The sequence below is a fragment of the Carettochelys insculpta genome, chromosome 9 (assembly GCF_033958435.1).
Source record: "Carettochelys insculpta isolate YL-2023 chromosome 9, ASM3395843v1, whole genome shotgun sequence".
Classification (NCBI taxonomy): domain Eukaryota; kingdom Metazoa; phylum Chordata; order Testudines; family Carettochelyidae; genus Carettochelys; species Carettochelys insculpta.
The window spans coordinates 43657509-43679027 of NC_134145.1; the positions used below are offsets into that span (position 1 = coordinate 43657509).

Here is a 21519-nt window from a genome sequence, read left to right on the forward strand (position 1 = left end):
GCAACACATCCCTGCTATATTAAGCACTAATTAAGTGGTTAACATAATCCTAAATTATTTTTCAAGTGGATGTTCCTTTTGCTCTTCAAGGAAGTCAGTATAAAGGATGAAACTGATCTGATGACCATTTTTCTTTCCTTTGCTCTCGTAGCATAATAAGAGCAATTGGCAACAGAAAATTACATGCAGACAGACACTGCTTAACTTTTGCTAGGCGAATTTTTTATTGTTAGAGAAAAGAGTATTTAAACCCTAAACACACATATGTCAATAACCCAGAACACAAGAGAACCCCAATTTTGTCAGCATCAATCTTATAAACAGTTATCTGAATTTTTTTTTTGCTGTCAGTCATCTTTCTGCCAACACACCCGATTTCATTACTTCAGCCAACATTCAAGGAGCTGTTCAGATTTGAGAAGACTGATGAATTTGACAGCAGGGAGAGAAGCAATTCTCTCAAAACAAAGAAATATTACTGTATGGGTGCACCTACACTAGGAACAAACTTGAAAGTTAACTTCGAAGTTAGGTGCTACTTCAAAGTAGCCAGCAAAGAGTCTACACATTTTTACTTATTTCTAAGTTAACTTCGAAGTAGGGTGCCCAACTTCGAGGTCCTTACTCCACTCCTGGGAACGGACTAGTACCCTACTTCAAAGTTTAACTTCGAAGTAGGGTGTGTGTAGACGCTCAGCTTCTAAGTCTGTTACTTTGAAGTTGTACTTCAAAGTAAGCAACTTCAAAGTTATTTTTGCAGTGTAGACACAGCCTTGATGTTAGTTACTATTAGTTATGTATAGTGGAGTTGAATTATTAATAAATTAATTTATATACTGTAAACACTGTAATTCTGATATCTTCAATTTTATAAATGTTTTGATTTTATAAACTCCTAAATGCTCAAAAAAACATCAAATGTGGATTCTCCCATTTCCAAAAAAGAGTTGATAATTAGTATGCCAAGTTATAACTCAAAATCTTTGATAAATCAAATATTATAATAAAATGCTGAGAAAACCTTGATTCCTGGAGACATTACCAAGGATCACTGTAAATTATTTTATATTTTTCAAAATTAAGATCCCTTCATTCCTTCTTAAGACTTAAGGGATATCGTCACATCTAGTGGCACGGGAAGTTTGACAGACATATTGTCACCCAAATATATCGCAGTTTCTCACTAAATCTTAATTTCTACACCTAAATATAACTTGGAGGTAGAATGTAAAAACAAAGAGGAGTCCTCTAGCACCTTAGATACTAACACCTTTATTAGGTCACAAACTTTCAGGGGTGAAACCTACTACATCAGATGAACTGGGGTGGAAATAATCTCACCTGAGAGGTAGCCATGTTAGTCGCATCACAAATAAACAAACAGTACTGTAGCATCTCAAAAACTAAGAAAATAAGGCTGTTATATATGTAACAAAACTGCTGCAAAAATAAAGACTTTGTTATCCATTGTAAATTAGGGTAATCAGTCAGGGTTACTGTGACCATTTAAGTAACAACAGAGAGGTAACTGTGCTAGTCTGTATTCTAACAAAACAAAAGGGCAGGTTGATCTGATGAAGTGGGTCTGTCCCGACAATAGCTCATCACCTAATAAATCATTTTGCTAGTCTTTAAAGGGTTATAGGACTGCTATTTTGTTTTGTAGCCATTTAGTGTTGCTTATGGGGAGATACGGATATCCGTCAAGGGGAAGTTGCCTCTCTAGTGTTAACCAATTTAGATCCTTATTGGGGCCTAATTATATAGTTTTCAATTTGCAAATGAGCTCCAATTCAGCTGTTTCCCTTTGTAATTGAGCTCTGACGGTGATGGGGTTTGGTTTGGTTTGATTTTGGGGGGTTGTTTATTTTTGGTACAAGGATGGCTACTTTTAAATCCTCTACTGAATGTCCAGGAAGAGGAAAGCATTCCCCTACAGGGGTTATGTCTCCACTGCAGATTTTTTTTCTACATTACTTATTTAGACCATTAGAATGTCGAAATAAGTAATGCCAGAAAATCTCATTCACACAACCACAGCATTGAAAAAAATGCCTTCTCATTTACAGCCAGAGTTCACAGCCACGCATTGAAAAGGGAGCTTTGTTCACACACCTTCCTTTCTAACCTTTGAAGGGGGAGGGTTGGCAAAAATCATTTGCAGAGCTGGAGTAATTATTTCGAAGGAAAAGCCCTCTGATCTTAAATTACTCTGCTTGACTGTGTGAACGCTTTGGGTGGAGTTTTGGAAAAAAGGGTTTTTTTATGAAGGAAAAAAACACTGGTGTAGAAAAGCCCAGGATTACGTATGTTCCCTTTCTTGATGTCTGATTTGTTCTGGTATATCCTTTGGTGCAGAGACTGTCTGGTTTGTCTAATATACATGGCAGAAGGCCAGCAAGGCAGTAAAGGATTTAAAAGTAGCTAACCAGCTATCAAAAAACACCTCAAAACTATTACAAAGTGGAACTGGAGCTTATTTGTAAATTCAAAACTACACAATTAAGATTCAGTAAGGATGTGAATTGGTTAACCCTCTATAGAGGCAACTTCCCCATAAAAGGTATCCATATCTCCCCATTAGCAACGCTAAATGGCCACAGTAACCCTTACTGATTACCCTAATTTATAACAGATAACAACTTCTTACTTTTGAAGTAATTTTCTTACACATACACCAGCCTTTGGTATTTCTACTCCATCTGATGAAGCAAGTTTTATCCATGAAAATTTATGCCCTAATAAATCCATTAGTCTCCAAGATTCTACAGGGCACCTCACTGTTTTTACAGATACAGACGAACACAGCTATTCCTCTGAAACTTTTCAGAGAGCGAATGACAGCAATCATCTACTTCCATATTTTTACAAGATCATATGAAAAAATTACTCCCTTCAAAATAAGTGGTGAAAATTTACAAAACTTGGACAAAATAAACTTTGACTTATTTTATCATTTTAAGAATGATTACATGAAATTGTTATTTAAAATAAATAATTTATATAAACATCCCCTTATTGAACTGCCATGACAGCAAAACTTCAGTTGCCGTTTTCCTGTTTGCTAATTTCTCACAAGTTAACAGAACTCCTTGCAAAAACTATTTCAAAACTGATTAACAAAGCATGACAGATATAGGAGTTGCAAAAAAAACCAAAAAAAAGCAAGTCAGCATAATTTATTTGTTTTAAAGGCCTGTACTTCTGAGGACAATTTATCTAATCTCGGTTACAATTAACATTAAAACATTATGATTAAAATTTTCAGTTTGTACTATAGGAGGGATGTGGATACAATGGAGAGGATCCAGCGGAGGGCGACCAAAATAATTAGGGGGCTGGAGCATATGACTTATGAAGAAAGGTTGAGGGAACTGGGACGGTTTAGTCTGCAGAAGAGAAGACTGAGGGAGGACTTGATAACAGCCTTCAACTTACTGAAGGCAGGTTGCAAAGAGGCTGGAGAGAGGCTGTTTGCAGTGGTCACAGATGGCAGAACACGGAACAGTGGTCTCAATTTGCAGTTGGAAAAGTCCAGGTTGAACGTTAGGAAAAACTTTTTCACTAGGAGGATGGTGAAGCATTGGAATGGTCTACCCAGAGAAGTAGTGGAGTCTCCATCCCTGGAGGTGTTTAAGTCTCGCCTCGACAAAGCCCTGGCAGGGCTGATCTGATTGGTTTGGTCCTGCTTACAGCAGGGGGCTGGACTTGATGGCTTTTTTAGGTCTCTTCCAGCTCTACTGTTCTATGATTCTATGATTTACACCAATGTAATCCAACCCTGGAGAAGAAGTTTGTCATGAAACAGAATTACCACAAAGTTACTATGCCACAATCCCATGTTATTTTGTGTTGAGGAGTCCTCGTGAATCAAGGTAATCGTGTACAGTATTGATGTGATAGCTCATGAAAACTTTTGCTACACAGTGTTAAGGCATCAGACAATGATCTCGGTCATTTACGTCAGATGATTCTAATCCTGTCCTTTTCACTGGCCCCTAGAAAGGCTCAGCACTGGCTTTACGGTGAGGATCACGCTTGTAACGAGGCAGCTTTGTTCTGTGTAACACCAAGCAAAGTACATACGCACTGTCATCAACACCATAGCTGAAAACACAAAATCCAAAAAATCATAACAGAACAAAACAGAACAAAAAGGAGTGGGGTAGGGGGAGTCGTTTTTGGTTTTTGTCTTTGGGATTCCCTCTGCCCACTCCTAGTACGTGCATGACTGGTGGGACCAATTCTAGCAAACTTATAGAGAAATGTGATTCTGGCCCCTGCTATATGACCCACACCAGAGACAGGCTCTTATTGTCAGTCTCGGTAGAAACACATGGCAGAGACAATCTCTGTCCCAAAGAGCTTCCAATCCAATGAATAGCTCAGCAGTGATTTAGTGACTTGGAAGCTGGAACTGGGACCTGTGTGACTCCTCTCACATAGGGATTATTGCATATCCATTGATGGGAACAACTTTTACTCCAAGCTGAGCTGAGCACGATTCACACTGTATAGCCCTTTAGCTATGCCCTAAGACTTCCAGTCCCTCAGAAGCACTGAGTTAGTCCTTCTAAAATTAGGCTGACTTTCTGGAAAGATAAGTTTATTAAATCAAATTCTGACCTCCCTTGCAGCCAGTGTATCAACCACTCTCAGGACATACAAAACTCTCCCACAGGTTGCTGTCAGTTGGACAAGCACTATTCTTAAAAGGGACAACTCCCAGGAACTAATTATAAATAATAAAAATGCAACAGTAAAACAAACATTTACACAATACCCACATTTGCAAAACCATCAAACCACTGACTCCAAGCTCCTTACACTGACTTGTATACTTATGTGCGTATTTTGACCTCAACACGTCGTCAGCAGTATCTGAATCTATAACCTACAGATCCACAACACAAACCACTTCCACTCTAACTATAGGAGTGGTCTGAGTAAGGGAGTGTGTGGGAGAGAACAATCTCCTGTAATTTTTTATGTGCCCCACCCCTTCCAAGGAGAGACTACATACACACTGACAGTGGGCCACACCAGTGTTTGTGATACGCAGTAGGATTCTTGGTTTCTGCTCCCTAGCTCAGGCAGTGGATCATGGTGTAGAGCAGGGGTGCACAAAGCAGGGGGCAGGGCAGGGACCCTTAAACAGGTGTGAAATTTTGTAAGGGGTGCGCAGCTTGATCAGTGGCTGGACCTCAGGCTTATCTGAAGCTCACTGATAAGGATGTTTAGAAAACAAACCTTCTTTTATTATGGTAACATAGTCGTGAATCTCTATATGTGCCCTAGCAGCTAAAGCCACAGCATATTAGTGTGGGTTACAGAAATATTTTTTTTTGCCATGCTCCTTCTAAAAAGTGGAGGAGCCTTGAATCTGTGATGTCTGGGGTCTATTCCTAGTTCTGCCTTCAATACAAGCTCTAACTTACCTTCTCTCTGAATTGGTGAATGGCAACTACACTGCAAAGCATGAAACCTTAATTCACAAGTGATGTGAACGACACAGAAATGTTAACACCAGTCAGAGGAAAAGCTGGGAATGGAACTCATGCTTTCACTAAATTCCAGGACATCTTATGCAGCATGTGTCTTGCTCTCTCATTTTGCTTCCCAAAAATTGTGCGGTGGCCAGAATTATTCACACCATAAGTCTGCTTATCGCAGGGGCCAAATACATGAAAATGTGACAACACTGAGCAGGAAAATACCAGTTTGACTCAACAAAAGACACATGCATAACCCCAAAGAGCCACCTGAGGATCAAATACTACAGGCAAAAGATTACTACAAGCATCTTGATCTGCAAAGCAACATGCACTAGTGGACTGAATATACATCTAGGAGTTAGATCTCCCACATTCCAATGCCAAGTCTAACACTGTCAGTTACCCGGTCTGTGCCTATAGGGATAAGAAACTACTTGCTATATCACAGGAACAGGAGAACTAACTAACATTGACAAAGCACCATGAGCTCCTATGATGTAGATATAATATAGTGAAGAGAATTTACTAAACTACTGACATGTGAAACTATTTCTGAAAGCATTACAAACGTATGGCCCAATCATGGAAGATTCTGAGTATTTCCCCAAGAGGTTCTAAGCACCCTCACCTTGCTTAGACTATGATGGGAGATGATGCTCAGCACGTTTTCAGAATGCTCAGCAACTCACAGGATTAGTCCCTTAATTTTCTATTTATGTATTGCCGACCTAGATACATTTTTAAACATACCCGATGTTACAATGATTTCTGAAATGTTCAGGGGATGATCCTCTAATGTGGAGAGTGCTTCCTGCAGAGAGATTGTCTGTACTTTACTAGACTCAAAATTTGGCCCTTCTATGTTTAAAGCCACACGGACAAATCCCTAGACCTGCAAAGAGCCCAACCTAAGTCAGTGAGGCTTGAAGCAAGTACATGTGTCCAATTGCACAGAGCAGCTTGCCAGATCAGTACCCTGGACTGTAAGTTCTTGGGGCACAGACCCAGTCGTATTACCCTTCTATGAAGCGTTCACCATACCTCTGACATTATAGAAATATAGATTATATATTCAGATCTAGAGGTTTCATTGCAAGAATATATATTAAATAATCAAAGTAACATTTAAAATCATATTTGAAGGCTCATATTTACAGTGACCATTCACCAAATAGATACGATCCTTCAGCTGGATGCTTTTTTAAAGACATTGCTAAAAATAAACTGCTAAAAATAAGCATCCAGCTATTGCTATTATAATTCATCAGAAATGAAATCAACTAGCATTGTTCTAGACAAGGAGTATTAATTCTGAGACATTGATTATCACAATTAGTTACTGACCTAGAAAATATTGAATGTTATTATGAGAAAATCTGTCATTTATTAACCCAGCAGGATATACACACACATTTTTATTCATGATGAAATGTTATTATCTGAAGCTACAGCCAATAGTTGATCTGTAAGTTATTTATAGTTTGACAAGCAAACGTAATAACAGAATGGAGTCCTTATGTATACAAAACAGACTGCTTATAAGGAAACGTCCACACACATTCTGCATACAGGGATGTATAAATGGCTAAATATATAATGAGTTGGAGATAGGGACCAATTAACTCTCCCGTGGGCCTAGTGCTTTTATATTTTGTGGACTCTCCGGGGGCTTGAGTGTGAGAGTGGGCTCAAAATGGGGGTCAGAGGATTAGCGTGCAGGAGGAGGTGCATCTTCAGCTGGGGAGGTGAGCTCTCAGGTGGGGCCCAAGATGGGAGAGGGGGTTGAGGTCTGGCAGGAGGTTCAGAGTACAGGCTCTGAGTTGGAGGGGCTCTAGGCTTAGACAGACAGTTGGCGTGCAGGAGGTTGTGGGCTCCAGACAGGAGGCACTTACGTCGGGTGGCTCCTAGATGGCACCACAGCAGGACTAAAGCAGGTTCCCTGCCTGCCCTTGCTCCGTGATGCTTCCCGAGGCATCCAGCATGTCCAGCTCCTAGACACAGGGGTACAGCTGTTGCACATGCTGCCCTGTCCCCACTCTTCCTGACCTATGGAAACTGTGGAGCCAGTGCTGGGAGTGGAGGCAGTGTGCAGAGACTCCCTGAACATCCCTCCGGGACATGTAAGCAAGCTAAAGATTTACTACAAGCTGGATGAAAAGAAGCAGCCAGCCACAACCAGCCCATAGGCCTGTAGGGCCCCCCTTAACCAGAGGCCCTGGGATCCAGCCCTGATTGCAAACCAGGATTTGGAGGAAGAAGCCCTCCAAGAGCTCAGTAATCAATGCCAGAAGCTGAATGCTAGACTAGATAAACCAGTGCCCTGTTCTCATCTAGCACACATTTAGTAACAGTAGAAGAAAATTTCATCTGAATTTGCTCCATTTAAAATTCATGCCCTCTGACATATCTACATCACTTAACAAAGGCACAGAATACCCCCTCTTCTGTATGGTGTCATATTCTGTACACGCTTTTCAAATTTTGAAGTATTTTACAAGAATTTAGTATTTTATCTGTCATAAGATTTCTATCTAGTACACTGCCGAGGCAGTTTTTACTTTGGCTGCAATTTATTCTTATTATATTTTATACTGCATTACTGGCAGAATAATTTGCAGCAAATGCATTTGCCAAATTGAAAATGGTGCAATGAAAGAATAAACTGACACCATCCAGTAACTGTGGACTAAATACGTCAAGTGAATATAGCCCAATTTACATTACTTGTACAGGTATCTATTTTTAATAACACATTAAGTAAGAAGAGGTTTCTACAGGAGATGGTCATAAAAGGAGCTTCAGTAAACGAGCAGAATGTTGCAAATAATTAGGCCTTTCTGGTATTTTGAAAGTTGTAAAATGTTAGAAAGTGTTAAACTCTATTCTCCTTTCAGCAGACATCTACTTGGCTACACCTACACTACAGCGATCTGTTGCCAAAAGTTTTTATCGGACGATATCTTCCCACAAAGCTTTTGTCAACAGATTGAGGCCAAATTACCAAGAGGATCACAAGAGCAACCCACCCTGTCAACAGAACAGCCAACTGGAAGCACAGCAGACAGGGCTGCCTAGTGTCCTGGAAGCCCTGTCTGTCAACAGCAGGACCCCGGAAATGTCCGGACTGGCTTTCTGTCAACACATCTCTGTCGACAGAGGCGTTCTGCTTCATGGGGGAACAGCAGAACACTGCTGAGAAAAGTACTGCATTCTGTCAATTTACTGTTGACAGAACACCTTGGGAATCTGGACATTCCCAGGGTCTTGATGACAAAACACCAGTTTTGTACACAAAACCCTCTAGTGTAGACATAGACCCTGGCTTCCGCACACCCCAGTGAAGTTTCAAGTGCATATCAAGTGGTTTAAGAAGCAGGCCACTCGTACACAGAATCTTTTCTCATAATATTTTAATATAATGTTAATATTTTATGTGGCCGTATTAAAGACTGGTAGTCTGCAGCGGGAGAGGGGAGGGGTAATAACCCTCTGTATCCATGTATAACCCTAAACAAAATCTTTGTTTAAAAAGAATGAAAGAGTAAAACTGTGCTTCACTGGAGTCCTGCTGCTTAGTGTCTATGTGTTTACATATTATGTATATCAAGCTTTACTTAATTCACTACACTGCAGAAATTGCAGCTGAGAAAATTGCTGTGTGAGCCTAATATTGTGAGACCTGCAAGAGCCCAAGCTGTCAGCCACCCAGAAAACTGGTACACAGGGTCCTGCTTTTAACCTCACACATGGCAGGGCTCCCACTGTCAGCCCCAGGCATTGATGAGTGTAATACAGTTGCAGCAAAATGCCTGGTTATCAAAAAATTAGCAGGCATAATACTGGAGTGTTTATATTGTTCCAGCAAATTTTTCTTAAGCATGTTCCCTGTCTTATTCACAACTCAGCTGCAATTATTTAACAATTACCCAGACAGCCAAGAATGGCCAAATAAATATCAATACCAACAACGCTACATCTCTAAAAACAAAATATAAAAATATGCAAGGGACAAAAAAACAGCAGGTTACAGTTACACTCACCCACCCCATCCCTGTAATCCTCAAATGCCACCTCCACTCCTGTGCACAAATGCACTTCCTCTGTCCTTTGCAACTTTCATGCCCCTGAGCATTCCCACTCTCTCCTTTATGAATGCCACCATCCAGCCTACCATGCACTCACGTCATCACCACAACTCCTTTCATTCCAAAAATGCTACCTCATCAGGTACCTCTGAGTCACCTCCCATCCTCTGGCTCCATCCATGCCCTCCATAGCTATTCCAAACTCCTATGTCAGAACAATTTCCTGTCATGTTTCCACTTCCAAGCCCCCTTATGTATCCCTTTGTCATGATCCAGAAAAACTAGGAACAGTCCATTAACTATAAATTGCTTATATTAACTACAGTTTTCATGCTCTTTATCGCCCTCTGTAAGACTAAGAGGAACTAGTTCTCAGCAAGGCCAACAAAATGCAACCCATTTCCACATGAGTCAAACAAGAGTATAGTCTCACCAAGCAGATTCATTTGCAAGTTCAGGCCCAATTTCAGACATTCTAAGTCCTTCTGACATAGGAGACAAAAAAAAATTGACAAGTTTTTCAAGTCTGAAGGGCAGGTATTTGTAATTCAGGTAAACTGTCTGTTTTTTTCAATTTTTTTAAAATAAATTTCCTAGATAAAACCTAGCAGGATTTAGGTACAGGATGTAAAGAGTCAGGAAACCTAGAGGGGAAAAGGAAGGCATGCTGAAAAGCAGATGAATTCTAGGAAGCTAAGTTAATATGGCTGTTACAACTCCCTAAACACAGATTAACACTTTAATTCCTAGAACTCAAAAAAAGAGTGATATCAAATAGCACCCTGGTTCTGCACAAACTTACCCTAACTTCTCTGCGCTTTTAACTCAACGTGACTGCTCACATGCTGAGAATTCAATATGTGCTTTTTTGCAGGATCAGCAACAGGATTCCTGATCTTCATAAAATTTTTCTAGTGGAGAAGACACCTGTACAGAGGCCTCTCTGATTTCAAAGAAGCTCCTCAGGGCCCATGTTTCACCTGTGCCTTATAAAATAAGGGCATCTCAAAAATAAACAAAAAGGAAATTCAAACTCCATGGGGGGAATAGAAAGAAGTCAGAGTAAGTCCAACTTTCTCTGGAAAAAAGTATGAAATTTACAGTCAAATCTGAAATCACATGCTCAAGGTATCACAGCTTCTGAGGTCCCCAATACAATATCAGCAAGAAGTCCCATAGCACCTCATAGACTAACAGATATTTTGGTGCATAAGCTTTCCTGGGCAAACACCAGTTCTGACAAACCCGGTCTCTACACACAAAAGCTTATGCTCCAAAATATCTGTTAGTCTATAAGGTGCCACGGGACTTCTTGTTGTTTCTGAAGATACAGATTAACTCCACTATGCTCCCTGATTCCAATACAATATTCAACTCAAGTCCTAGGCACACAGGACTGACACAGAGGGATCCTGAACTTTAACTTTGATCTCCAGGAAGATCAGATGCCTAACAACCTCACAAGTTTGCTGTTTGTCTGTCTTGCCTATTTTTTTTTTTTGCAAATAGTTGGGGAAACACTAAAAACACTAGCCTAAAACTAGCCCACGTGCCGAGAAACCTTCAGAGGCTGCAGCAGATTTATGTCAACTTAGTCTTCTGGGTTTTTCACCCCCGCTATTGTAACGGACGTAACTCAGCTCCTTACATCCCTCCCTCGGCATGACTGGGTGCTGCTGTGGCACCGGGGCCGAATCTGGCACCACAACACAACTCTATGGGGGGTGGGGGGCGGTTGTGTTTTAGGGGTTGTGTGTTGCATTGAAAATAAAACAGAAAGCGGCAGCCCTCTGCCGCCTCGCGTCACAAAAACTACGGCCGTCACCGCAACGGGAGCGCTTGGCCCCAAGCGGGCCTGTGATGTGCCCCTCATTGCAACGGGCTTACCCCCGTGCGGCGCGCAGCGGAGCGCGGCCGGGGAAGAGAACGCCCAGCAGCCCGGCGGCTCCCGGGGCTGCGGCGGGCGCCCTTACCTGGGACATCTGCGGCCGGAGGTTGATCTCCTTCAGGTTGATGGAGTGGCCGCGCAGGTTGTTGAGCAGCTGGCAGAGCAGGACCCCGTCGCGCAGGGTCTGCGCCAGGTCGAACACCTGCGCCGTGGGCCAGGTCACCCGGTGGTTGGGCGGCAGCACCTTGCAGTGGATGAGCCACTGGGCGCACTGCTTCCACGGCTCCATGCCGGCCCCGGCGGGGGATGCTGCGGGCGCCGGGCGAGGCAGAGCTACTCCGCGCCGCGCTCCCCGCTGCCGCAGGGCTCAGCTCCGGCTCTTCCGTCCGCCCGGCCCCCCCGCCCCGTGCACAGCGCGAGCGGCAGCAGCTGCCGGGCGCGCGGGCGGGCAGACGAGCGGGCGCTTGGGAGGCTGCGTGCGAGCGTCCCCTCCCCCCGCGCGGAGGATGGGCTCGGGACAGGTGCGCGCGCATTGGCCCTGCGAGCGGCGCACGCGGTGCGGAGCAGCCCGGGCCGCGGCGCTGCCCGCAGGACTGGGGGCTCCGAGCCGGGCCGCCTGCGGGAGCTGGACGGGCTCCTTCGGGCAGAACAAACGCTGCTCCTGCCCCGGAACCGAGCGTGGGGCAACTTCCCTCCAACTTCTCCGGCCGGCGGGGCGCAGCCGAGACCGAGCGCCGGGGGAGGGACAAGCGCCTGCGACGCCGGTACGGCACAAAGGGAAAAGCGGGCCCTTAACGCTGCGAGGCTCCGCTCTGGCTACGCTAGAGCGTTTGGTAGCCAAAGGTGGCGGCGCATCTGCACACACAGCGCTTTGGCCACAGAAGCTGGCCACCAGAAGCCGCGCAGCCGCCCCGGGGCGTTTTGGCGCGGAGTGGCTGAGAAGAGCCATCTGCTTTCGGGTATGGGCGCGCTCTGGCGACAGGAGCTTTGTGGGAACATCTCTTCCCCCACTAACTTCAGTAGACAGGTGCTTCTAGTGTAGACTTAGCCACTATGTGGGGCCCTCCTCCTGCAGTCCTGGCTAGGATCCCCAGCTCTTTGAGTGCAGAGAAGCCCTGAAGCAACCTCAACCCTGTGTCTAACTGAAGCTCCTTCAGGCCAGAGGGGTTATTATGTTCCCCTCCCCTGATTTCCTGTTAGAAATTCAGATGTTCTCTACTCTGGAAGTCTCTGTTGCTGATGAGAGAGCTAGTGAGATTAAAACAATACAGAAACAAAGGGAGTGATAGCTAATTAAACTGAGAAGGCAAGGGATTTTTTATACAAAATGTTTAAAATTTTGTTTTAGATAACAAATGCACATGTGGGAGGGAAGCTTTCCTTTTGTAATGATTGAGCCTCTCCCCCCTCTAATTAAGGCCTTGTAAGGTTCTAAGTCAGTGAGTCCATCGTGAATAAAGAGACAAAGTCCTGGATCCATAAGGTGTACACTTCTAATCTCCATTGAAATCAGGAAGAGTTAGCTACCTTAATGACACTGAGGTTCTGAGCAACATTGCCATTACTGGTACTTCCATTGTGAAAAATACAAGCATTTTAGTATTGAGAGACGCTAGTGAAAGAATTCTTTCAGACCTTCTTTTATACAGGAAAAAGAAGCTAAAAGGGGCACAAACCCATCTTTACCCTTGCATGTCATCATTAAACACTGAGGCTGTGTCTACACGAGCCCTCTCCTTTCAAAAGAGGCATGTTAATGAGGGAGTTTGAAAGATGCTAAGGAGGTGCTGCCATGAATATGCAGTGCCTCTTTAGAATAATGGCAGCCGAGGCAATTCAAAAGTGCTGCTTTTGAATAACGTGGTGTCCATGTAGCTGGTGTCCTTTCCAAACAACCCACCAGTCTTTGAAAGCCATTTCTTCCCAAAACAAATGGGAAGAAGGGGATTTTGAAGGCTGGGGGCTAGTTTCGAAAGGCCCCCGGCTACATGGGCAGTGCACGATTCGCAAGCTGCACTTTTGAATCATCGTGGCCACCATTATGCTAATGAGGCACTGCATATTCATGACAGCACTTCATGAGCATCCTTTGAACTCCCTCATTAACATGCCCCTTCCAAAAGGAGGGGACTTGTGTAGAAACAGTCTCAGAGCTGAATTGTGCCTTCAGTTACATCTGTTCAACCCTATTAGCTTCATTAACATGGCAGAATTTGGCCATATGTTTCTTATGTATGAATCACATGAAAATCAGTGGAAAATTCTAAAAGGTAGCATGTGACACATCTTGTCACAATGTAAAAATCTGAAAAATATATAAAAACTTTACTAAATCACACAGAATATTGTAACTTTCATGACTGAAGTCACGGAGGCTACATATACACTACAGCGATCTTTCGAAAGAAGTCCTTTCAGAAAATCTCTTCCCAAAGAACTTCTTTCAAAAGAGTGCGTCCACACACAAAAAAGCGGATGGAAAGAGTGACCTGCTCTTTTGAAAGAAAGCATCCACACAGCCCCCACTCTTTGGAAAGAATGGGTCAGGGATCAAAAAATCAGATGCTATGAGGACTGCTCTTTTGGGCAAAAGGGCCGGTGGAGCATCTACACGCATTTTCTTTCGAAAGAAGGCGCTGTTCCTGACACAAGTGGAAGAGCATTTTCTAAAGGAATGGCACATTCTTTCAATTTACTTTCAAAAGAACACTTTTGTGTGTAGATGCTCCACGGGATCTTTCAAAAGAGCCTCCTTCTTTTGAAAAATCTTTTGAAAGAATTTGCTACTGTAGACGCAGCCAAGGGCTGCTCTTTTATAAAAAAGAGCCTGTGGAGCATCTACACACGCTTTCTTTCAAAAGAAGCTTTCAAAAGAAGATGTTGTTTCTGTAACAGGAGTGGGAGAGCACTTTCAAAAGGAGCACCACGTTCTTTCAGTTTAATTTCAAAAGAACGCTTTTGGTATGTAGATGCTCTGCTGGATATTTCAAAAGAGCCCCTTTGAAAAATGTTTCAAAAGAACTTGCTAATGTAGCCACAGCAAGAGAGTGTTTGAATATGCTTAATAGTTGTTTTTTTTTACAAACTGAGGGGCTTTGGAATCAAAGGTTATGCTACAAAAAGTCAAAGAGGGAAAAGAAGTGTTATAAAGTGATAGCCATGTGTTATTCTTACTTTGTACTAAGAAAATAAGTTGCCCTCAAATTTAGTGTAAATTATTCTGGAAGATCATCCATGTCTGTCAGTCAATCAGTCAGTCAGATACAGCAGATTGTATCAATTGAAATGCTTTTGAAAAAATTGACAGTAATGCAATACATCCCAACCAGCATAAAGGAAATCTCAATATAAAATATTCAGATTAAACTGTCAAATGGTCAAAGCAGTCTGATTTAACTATAAAACAAGCAAGAATTATGACTAAGTTCTTATGAGAACCAATACTAACAGCATCCTGTACAGCAAACAGGAAAACATCAAAAGAGCGCTGTCAAATCTGGAGACCCTCATAAATCAACAATCTTCCACACAAACCTCCACATGGCTGGACTTTATTGAAACAAGACAGGAGATTTACAATACACATTTATCTTCTCTACAGAAGAAAAAGGACTGTAAACTATCTAAACTCCTACTTTCCACATGGGGCTACAAGCGTGGTACCCTTAACTCACCCAGCAATATTATCAGTCTATCCAACTACACGCTTAGCCCGGCAGAAGAATCTGCCCTTTCTCGAGGACTCTCTTTCAGCCCCAACACCCGCACAAACTCGATACAGTTCTTTGGTGATCTGGAAGCATACTTTTGCCATCTACGACTCAAGGAATGCTTCCAACATGACATGGAACAGCACACTGACCCACAGGTACCCTCCCACCTACGGTACAAGAAAAAGAATTCCTCATGGACTCCCCCCAGTGGTCGAACTGACAACCTGGACCTATATATAGAATGCTGCTGCCAACGTGCACAGGCAGAAATTGTGAAAAAGTGGCACTGTTTATCCCACAACCTCAGCTATGCAGAACGCAGTGCCATCAACAGCGTCAGAAACAACTCTGACATCGTCATCCAAGAGGCTGACAAGGGAGGCGCTGTTGTCATCATGAATAGAAGAGACTACCAAAAGGAGGTTGCTAGGCAACTCTCCAATACCGCTTTCTACAAGCCTCTGTTGGAGGATCCCACTGAGGAATACAGAAAGAAACTACAGTATTTACTCAAGATCCTCCCTATAAAGACACAGGAACAAATTTACACAGACACATCCCTTGAACCCAAATCAGGTTTCTTCTACCTGCTACCTAAGATCCATAAACCTGGGAATCCCAGACACCCCATCATCTCAGGCATTGGCACCCTCACCACAGGATTGTCTGGATATTTGGACTCTCTACCTAGACCCTATGCTACCAGCACCCCCAGCTTTCTTCGAGATACCACCAACTTCCTCAGGGAACTATAATCCATTGGTGAACTTCCTGAAAACACCATCCTAGCCACCATGGATGTAGAGGCCTTTTACACCAATATCCCACGTGAAGATGGACTCCACGCTGTTAGGAACATTATCCCTGATGAGACCAAGGCACAAATGGTGGTGGAACTTTGTGACTTTGTCCTCACCCACAACTATTTCAGATCTGGGGACAAATTATACCTTCAAATCAATAGCACTGCTATGGGCACCCACATGGCCCCACAGTATGCCAACATTTTTATGGCTGACCTGGAACAACACTTTCTCAGTTCTCATCCCCTAGCGCCCCTCCTCTACCTGTGCTACATTGATGACATCGTCATCATGTGGACCCATGAGAAGGAGGCTCTTGAAGAGTTCCACCGTGATTTCCACAGTTTCCACCCACCATCAACCTTAGCCTGGTCCAGTCCACACAAGAGATTCACTTCCTGGACACTACTGTGCAGATAAGAGATGGTCACATAAATACCACCCTATATGCTCCAGCTTCCATCCAGGGCATACTACACAATCCATTGTATACAGCCAGGCACTAAAGTACAACCGTATTTGCTCTGGTCCATCAGACAGAGACAAATATCTATAAGACCTTTACCAAGCTTTCCTCAAACTACAATACCCACCTAAGGAAGTGAGGAAACAGATTGGCAGAGCCAGATGAGTACCCAGAAGTCACCTGCTACAAGACAGGCCTCGCAAGGAAAACAAGAGAACAACACTGACCAGCACATACAGCCCCCACCTAAGGCCTCTCTAACGCATCATCAGTGATCTGCAAGCCATCCTGCCCTATGATCTTTCACTCTCACAGACCTTGGGAGGCAGGCCTGTTCTCGCCTACAGACAGCCTGCCAACCTTAAATAAATCCTCACCAGCCACTATAGATCACAAAACAGTAACTCTAAGCCTGGAACCAATCCCTGCAATAAACCTTGCTTCCAACTCTGCTCATATATCTACACCAGTTATATCATCACAGGACCTAACATCAACCATACCATCAGGAGCACCTTTACCTGCACATCTACTAATATAATATATGCCATTATGTTCCAGCAATGCTCCACTTCAATTTACATTGGCCAAACTGGACAGTCTCTACATAAAAGAATAAATGGACATAAATCAGACATCAGGAACAGTAATGTACAGAAGCCCTTGGAGGAACACTTCAATCTCCCTGGACACTCAGTAGCAGATTTAAGGGTGGCAGTCCTAAAACAAATAAATTTCAAAAATCAAATGGAGAGAGAAATCTCTGAGCTGCAATTTGTCTGAAAATTTGACTCCATTAACCAAGGATTAAACAGAGACGGGGAGTGGCTCGCACCTTACAAAAGGATCTTCTCTGCACTAGGTGTTAACATCTCCACATTAGACTGACAATGGGCCATATCCCCCCATCTTATCTGACTTGTTTTTTCCTCTTTTCATACATACTACTGATAATGGGCCTTTTCCACCCTGACTGAATAGACCTTGTCAGCTCTGGCACTCCCTTTTACTGGGACCCCACTCTTTAAATATGCCTCTGAAACCATACCCCCAACCACCACTCATGCATCTGATGAAGCGGGTCTTTGCCCACAAAAGCTTATGCTCCAAAATATCTGTTAGTCTATAAGGCGCCACAGGAATTCTTGTTGTTCTTGAATATCCCTAAGAGTTCACAGTACTCTATAGGTCTACTTCTTAAAAGCCATCATTTCCTCCAGATTTCTGAAAAGGTACCTTTTATTTCCCCTCAACAAAAGTGACAGTCTCCATGATGCAAACAGCATGTTACTGTCCATTAAAATGATATGCTTGTTTTTTAACTACAAAACTTAAGAAACTCTAGTGTATGATTAAAAAAAACCTGTATACTTTTTCTTCAGTATCTAGGGAAACAGAAATTCTTCCAATATCTTAATTTGGTTGCACCAAACAGATTATGAGAGATAACCCAATGCCAGCTGCAGTTTTCATAAGTCATTTCTGTTAAAATTATGATTGCTGTTGCTTCTTGAGGTCAGACTAGCTCACCCAACCTTTGTAATGATGTGTAGACCAGTTAAAATAAAATAGGGTTTATTTTTTGGCAGCACAGGTTGCAAAAGTTGTAGCTTAACAGCAAGAGACTTCTATGTTTTGCTAATTAAACATGCTTTTCACATGTATACAAATGCTCATTGCTTTTTTGAGTGTTGTTACTTATGCAAGGAGCTCTGCTGGCGTCACTGGAGTTACATGAATAAATTCAGGTTTATCAGATGGGGTCTGGCCTGCAGTAACCTTATCATTTTACATAATTGAGTGGACCCTGCAAATGTCAAAATCCCTTTATTCCTATCAGCTAATAGGAAAAAGAGGATGTCAAAGTCTGTGGGGTCCTTTTGAAAAGCACCCCTGTGTAGCCGAGCCGTGAGCAAGTGAAACACGGCACTTTCGAAGTGCCATGGCTGGCAGCATGCTAATGAGGCGCTGAATATTCATTTCAGTGCCTCATTCGTATTCTCCAATTTAGCCATTACCATGGCCATTTTGAAGTTTTGGCCAAGTGTGTCCACAGCCGGTCAAGTCTTTAACAAGTTGGCACATGGAATGCACATACTTTGTGTAAGGGGGAAGCTGCCACATGTCACAAGCAAACTAAAAAAAAAAATCATCTGAACATACTTGGTGTCAGTGAAAGAAGATGAGTTGGGGAGTGGCAAAATGGTGTCAGATGCTGCTACTATCTTATAGTCACAAAAATGCTTCTAATATATTTATAGAATGACTTCTTGTTACCCTTTACATCTTTAGCTAGTTTGGGCTCATTTTGTGCCTTGTCACTTTGTCCCAGGCTGATTTCCACTTTCAACTTCTCAACCAGTTCCTCCCTCTTTGTTAAAACCAAATCTAGAACAGCTTCTCCACTAGCAGCTTCTTCCACCTTCTGAAATAAAAATAATCGCACTAATGTCGAGGTTGCAGAGTATAAACACAGGTACAAGTTGGTCATTCAAATGTAGAGTTTCCAGTTGCATCAGTGTAAATCCATTTACTTCGGTGGAGGTACTCAGATTTAAACAACATAATGAAAATAAAAGTGGCTTGTTAGTGCTTTTTCTGATAGCAGTGTATGTTTCTTTATTTTACTAAAGGAAGCAGTTACAAAGACAGTTAGGATCACCCTTCTTTTCTCTGTGGAGATTTGCACAACATTTTTCTTTCCTCCTTTGTTTTCATGACTTTCCCAATTCTCCTGGACTTTGTCAATTGTCCACAACATCTCATTTGTGTTTAATTTTTCCAGTGTTCCCAAAACTGGTCTCGATCAAGGCTCTTTGAGAAGGTCATTATGTTATAACGGTTCAAATGTTTTATTTCTCTTGTTAAGCAATACATTTGTAAGGGAGAAGGTCAGAAACTGAAGTCTGCAATTTGGTGCTCATGTGTCTCAAGTGAACCAATTGCTGAAGACTTATTTGGAGATTTGAGTTTGGTTAGCCTTCAAGGTCAGCCATGGTCCACTCCCTAGCCCAAGGCCCTTTTCTCATCAAAGATGTCTTTATGAAAGGAAAGTTTACATAATGGGTCAAAGAAGGGAGGCCATGTTGCAAATCATCTCAGTCCGCAGCCTGCATTTTTTCCACAAGCACCCTCTGAAAATTACATCTCTGAAACCTGAAGCTCATTTTGAATGGATTTTAATATTTGTTATGAATATGTGAGCGGTTCCCACCAGTGACAGAGTGGCCTAGTGGCTAGGCCCCCTTGCTGGGGCATGAGTCTTCAGCCCCACCCGAGAGTCTGTTGGATAAGTTTGGGGCATGGCCCCGTGAACCTAGTTTCCCCTCTGGCAGGAGAGGGGTTCCCTGGGAGGGGCTTCCCCTCCTTTGTGCCTGGGAGAGGGTCCTGAGGCTCTGCCTTCTGACGGCCAACGGGGTGGCAACTCTGGCTCAGGCCCTGCTGCCTCAGAGCCAGCTCCTGTCTCTTGGCTGGGCAGTCTCCAATTGGGCTGGCTTCTCTCATTTTATACCCCTCTAGGCCTGACACTGGCTGCAGGTGAACTAGGGTGGGGCTGATTGGGCCAAGAGGCCCTATTTAACCCCTGCCCTGCCTGGCCTTGCTCTCACCCTCTTACAGAATATGTCACATAGTTTTTATTAACATTTATGTAACCTATTCACCTGCAGCATATTTAGCACCAGATTCCTGTAACAAAACCATTAATACCCCTACATTACAGGCTTGCTTAAAAAAACCTGGACACCAGCAGCAAATGAATAAAAGAACATTTCTATGAGAAAATGTTTACATGTAAGAAAGAATTACTTATCTAAATGTCACTGGAAACAGCCTTCAATTAGTTTTCTGCCTCTCTTATTCACTAGAGTTTGCAGTGATATTTTTTTAAGTTCTACGCTGTGCTACTTACTAGCACGATGGCAAACTCCAAGTTCCTTCCTTTGTTTTGTTGACTTTTATGTTTTTATGAGAGTGACTTTGGAAATTGTCTTGGCTTATCTTAACATCAGCTTTAAAATAAATACCTTCCATTTTTTTAAAAGGGGTACATCATGTATTATTCATTATTTATACTGCAGTAATGAGCACCAGTCCTGTTCAGGACCCTATTGGCTTAGGTTTTGTATAGATACAGAGCAACAGGAGGGTTTCTTTCCCCAAAAGCACTTAACCCTACTTCCTTGTCCTGCCTTTAGCCTGTCGGTTGTCATCCGTCCTGCCACTACTTCCACAATGAGTTCTGCACAGAGGAGGCCTAGCGTGTAGCCAGAGCCCTGCTGAAGTCAATGGTGCTCCATCCATGCAGAGCTCCGTAGGGTGGGGCCCTTATTGCCAGCTTAGCGCCTACCACAGTGAGCAGTCCTTCTGTAGTGATTGGGACAGTAGGAAGCAGTGTGCTTGGATTTGCAGCTCAGCTTGTCAACCACGTATCCTCCCAGGCAGGGACTTTGTCAGCCCATATGCCCGTAGGAAACACCTAACACATTTGTTATATTAATAAACAAACACAGATCATTTTAATCCTTCCCTGCAGCAGTAAATTCCCATCCTTCTGAAGCGGAAGAGAAAACCTGTTGGCTGACAAGCATGTCTATTCTTTTGAAGTTTAAAGGCTTGTGTGCTCTCTGAACATGGCAGTTTCTTGAATCTGTTTTTGTTCACATAGGTGAGAAACTGCTGCATGCTATAGGTGAAGGCCTGTCATCATTTATCGGGTAATAAAGGCCTGTGCCTCCTGTTACCAGATTTGCCCATTACTTTAGGGTAAGCTCATGTATTAGGGTTACTCTTTCACGGGGGTGGATAATTCTATCAATAAAAACAACAAGTCCTGTGGCCCCTTACAGAATAACAGATACTCTGGAGTGTAAGATTCTGTGGACAGAGACCCACTTTGTCAGAGCTGGTCTTTGCCCGTGGAAGCTTATGCTCCAAAATATCTGTTAGTCTGTAAAGGGCCACAGGACTTCTTGTTGTTTTTGCAGATACAGACAAACACAGCTGATACTTGACACCATGCACTTCTGTCGATGTGCTGCTTAAGTTACTTGTGTTCTCATATGGATTTT

At 43.0% G+C, this 21519-nt stretch overlaps 1 protein-coding gene across 3 annotated transcripts in view; it reads right to left on the minus strand.

Annotated features, from left to right (window-relative positions):
• Window positions 1-11908, minus strand: part of VAV3 (vav guanine nucleotide exchange factor 3) — a 263598-nt gene extending 251690 nt beyond the window's left edge. For all 3 annotated transcript variants that reach the window (XM_075002479.1, XM_075002480.1, XM_075002478.1), the window contains exon 1: window positions 11554-11908. In XM_075002479.1, the coding sequence (XP_074858580.1) occupies window positions 11554-11757 (204 nt within the window). In that variant the 5' untranslated portion in view covers window positions 11758-11908. The remainder of the gene's footprint in view (window positions 1-11553) is intronic.
• Between the last annotated feature and the right edge of the window lie 9611 nt (window positions 11909-21519).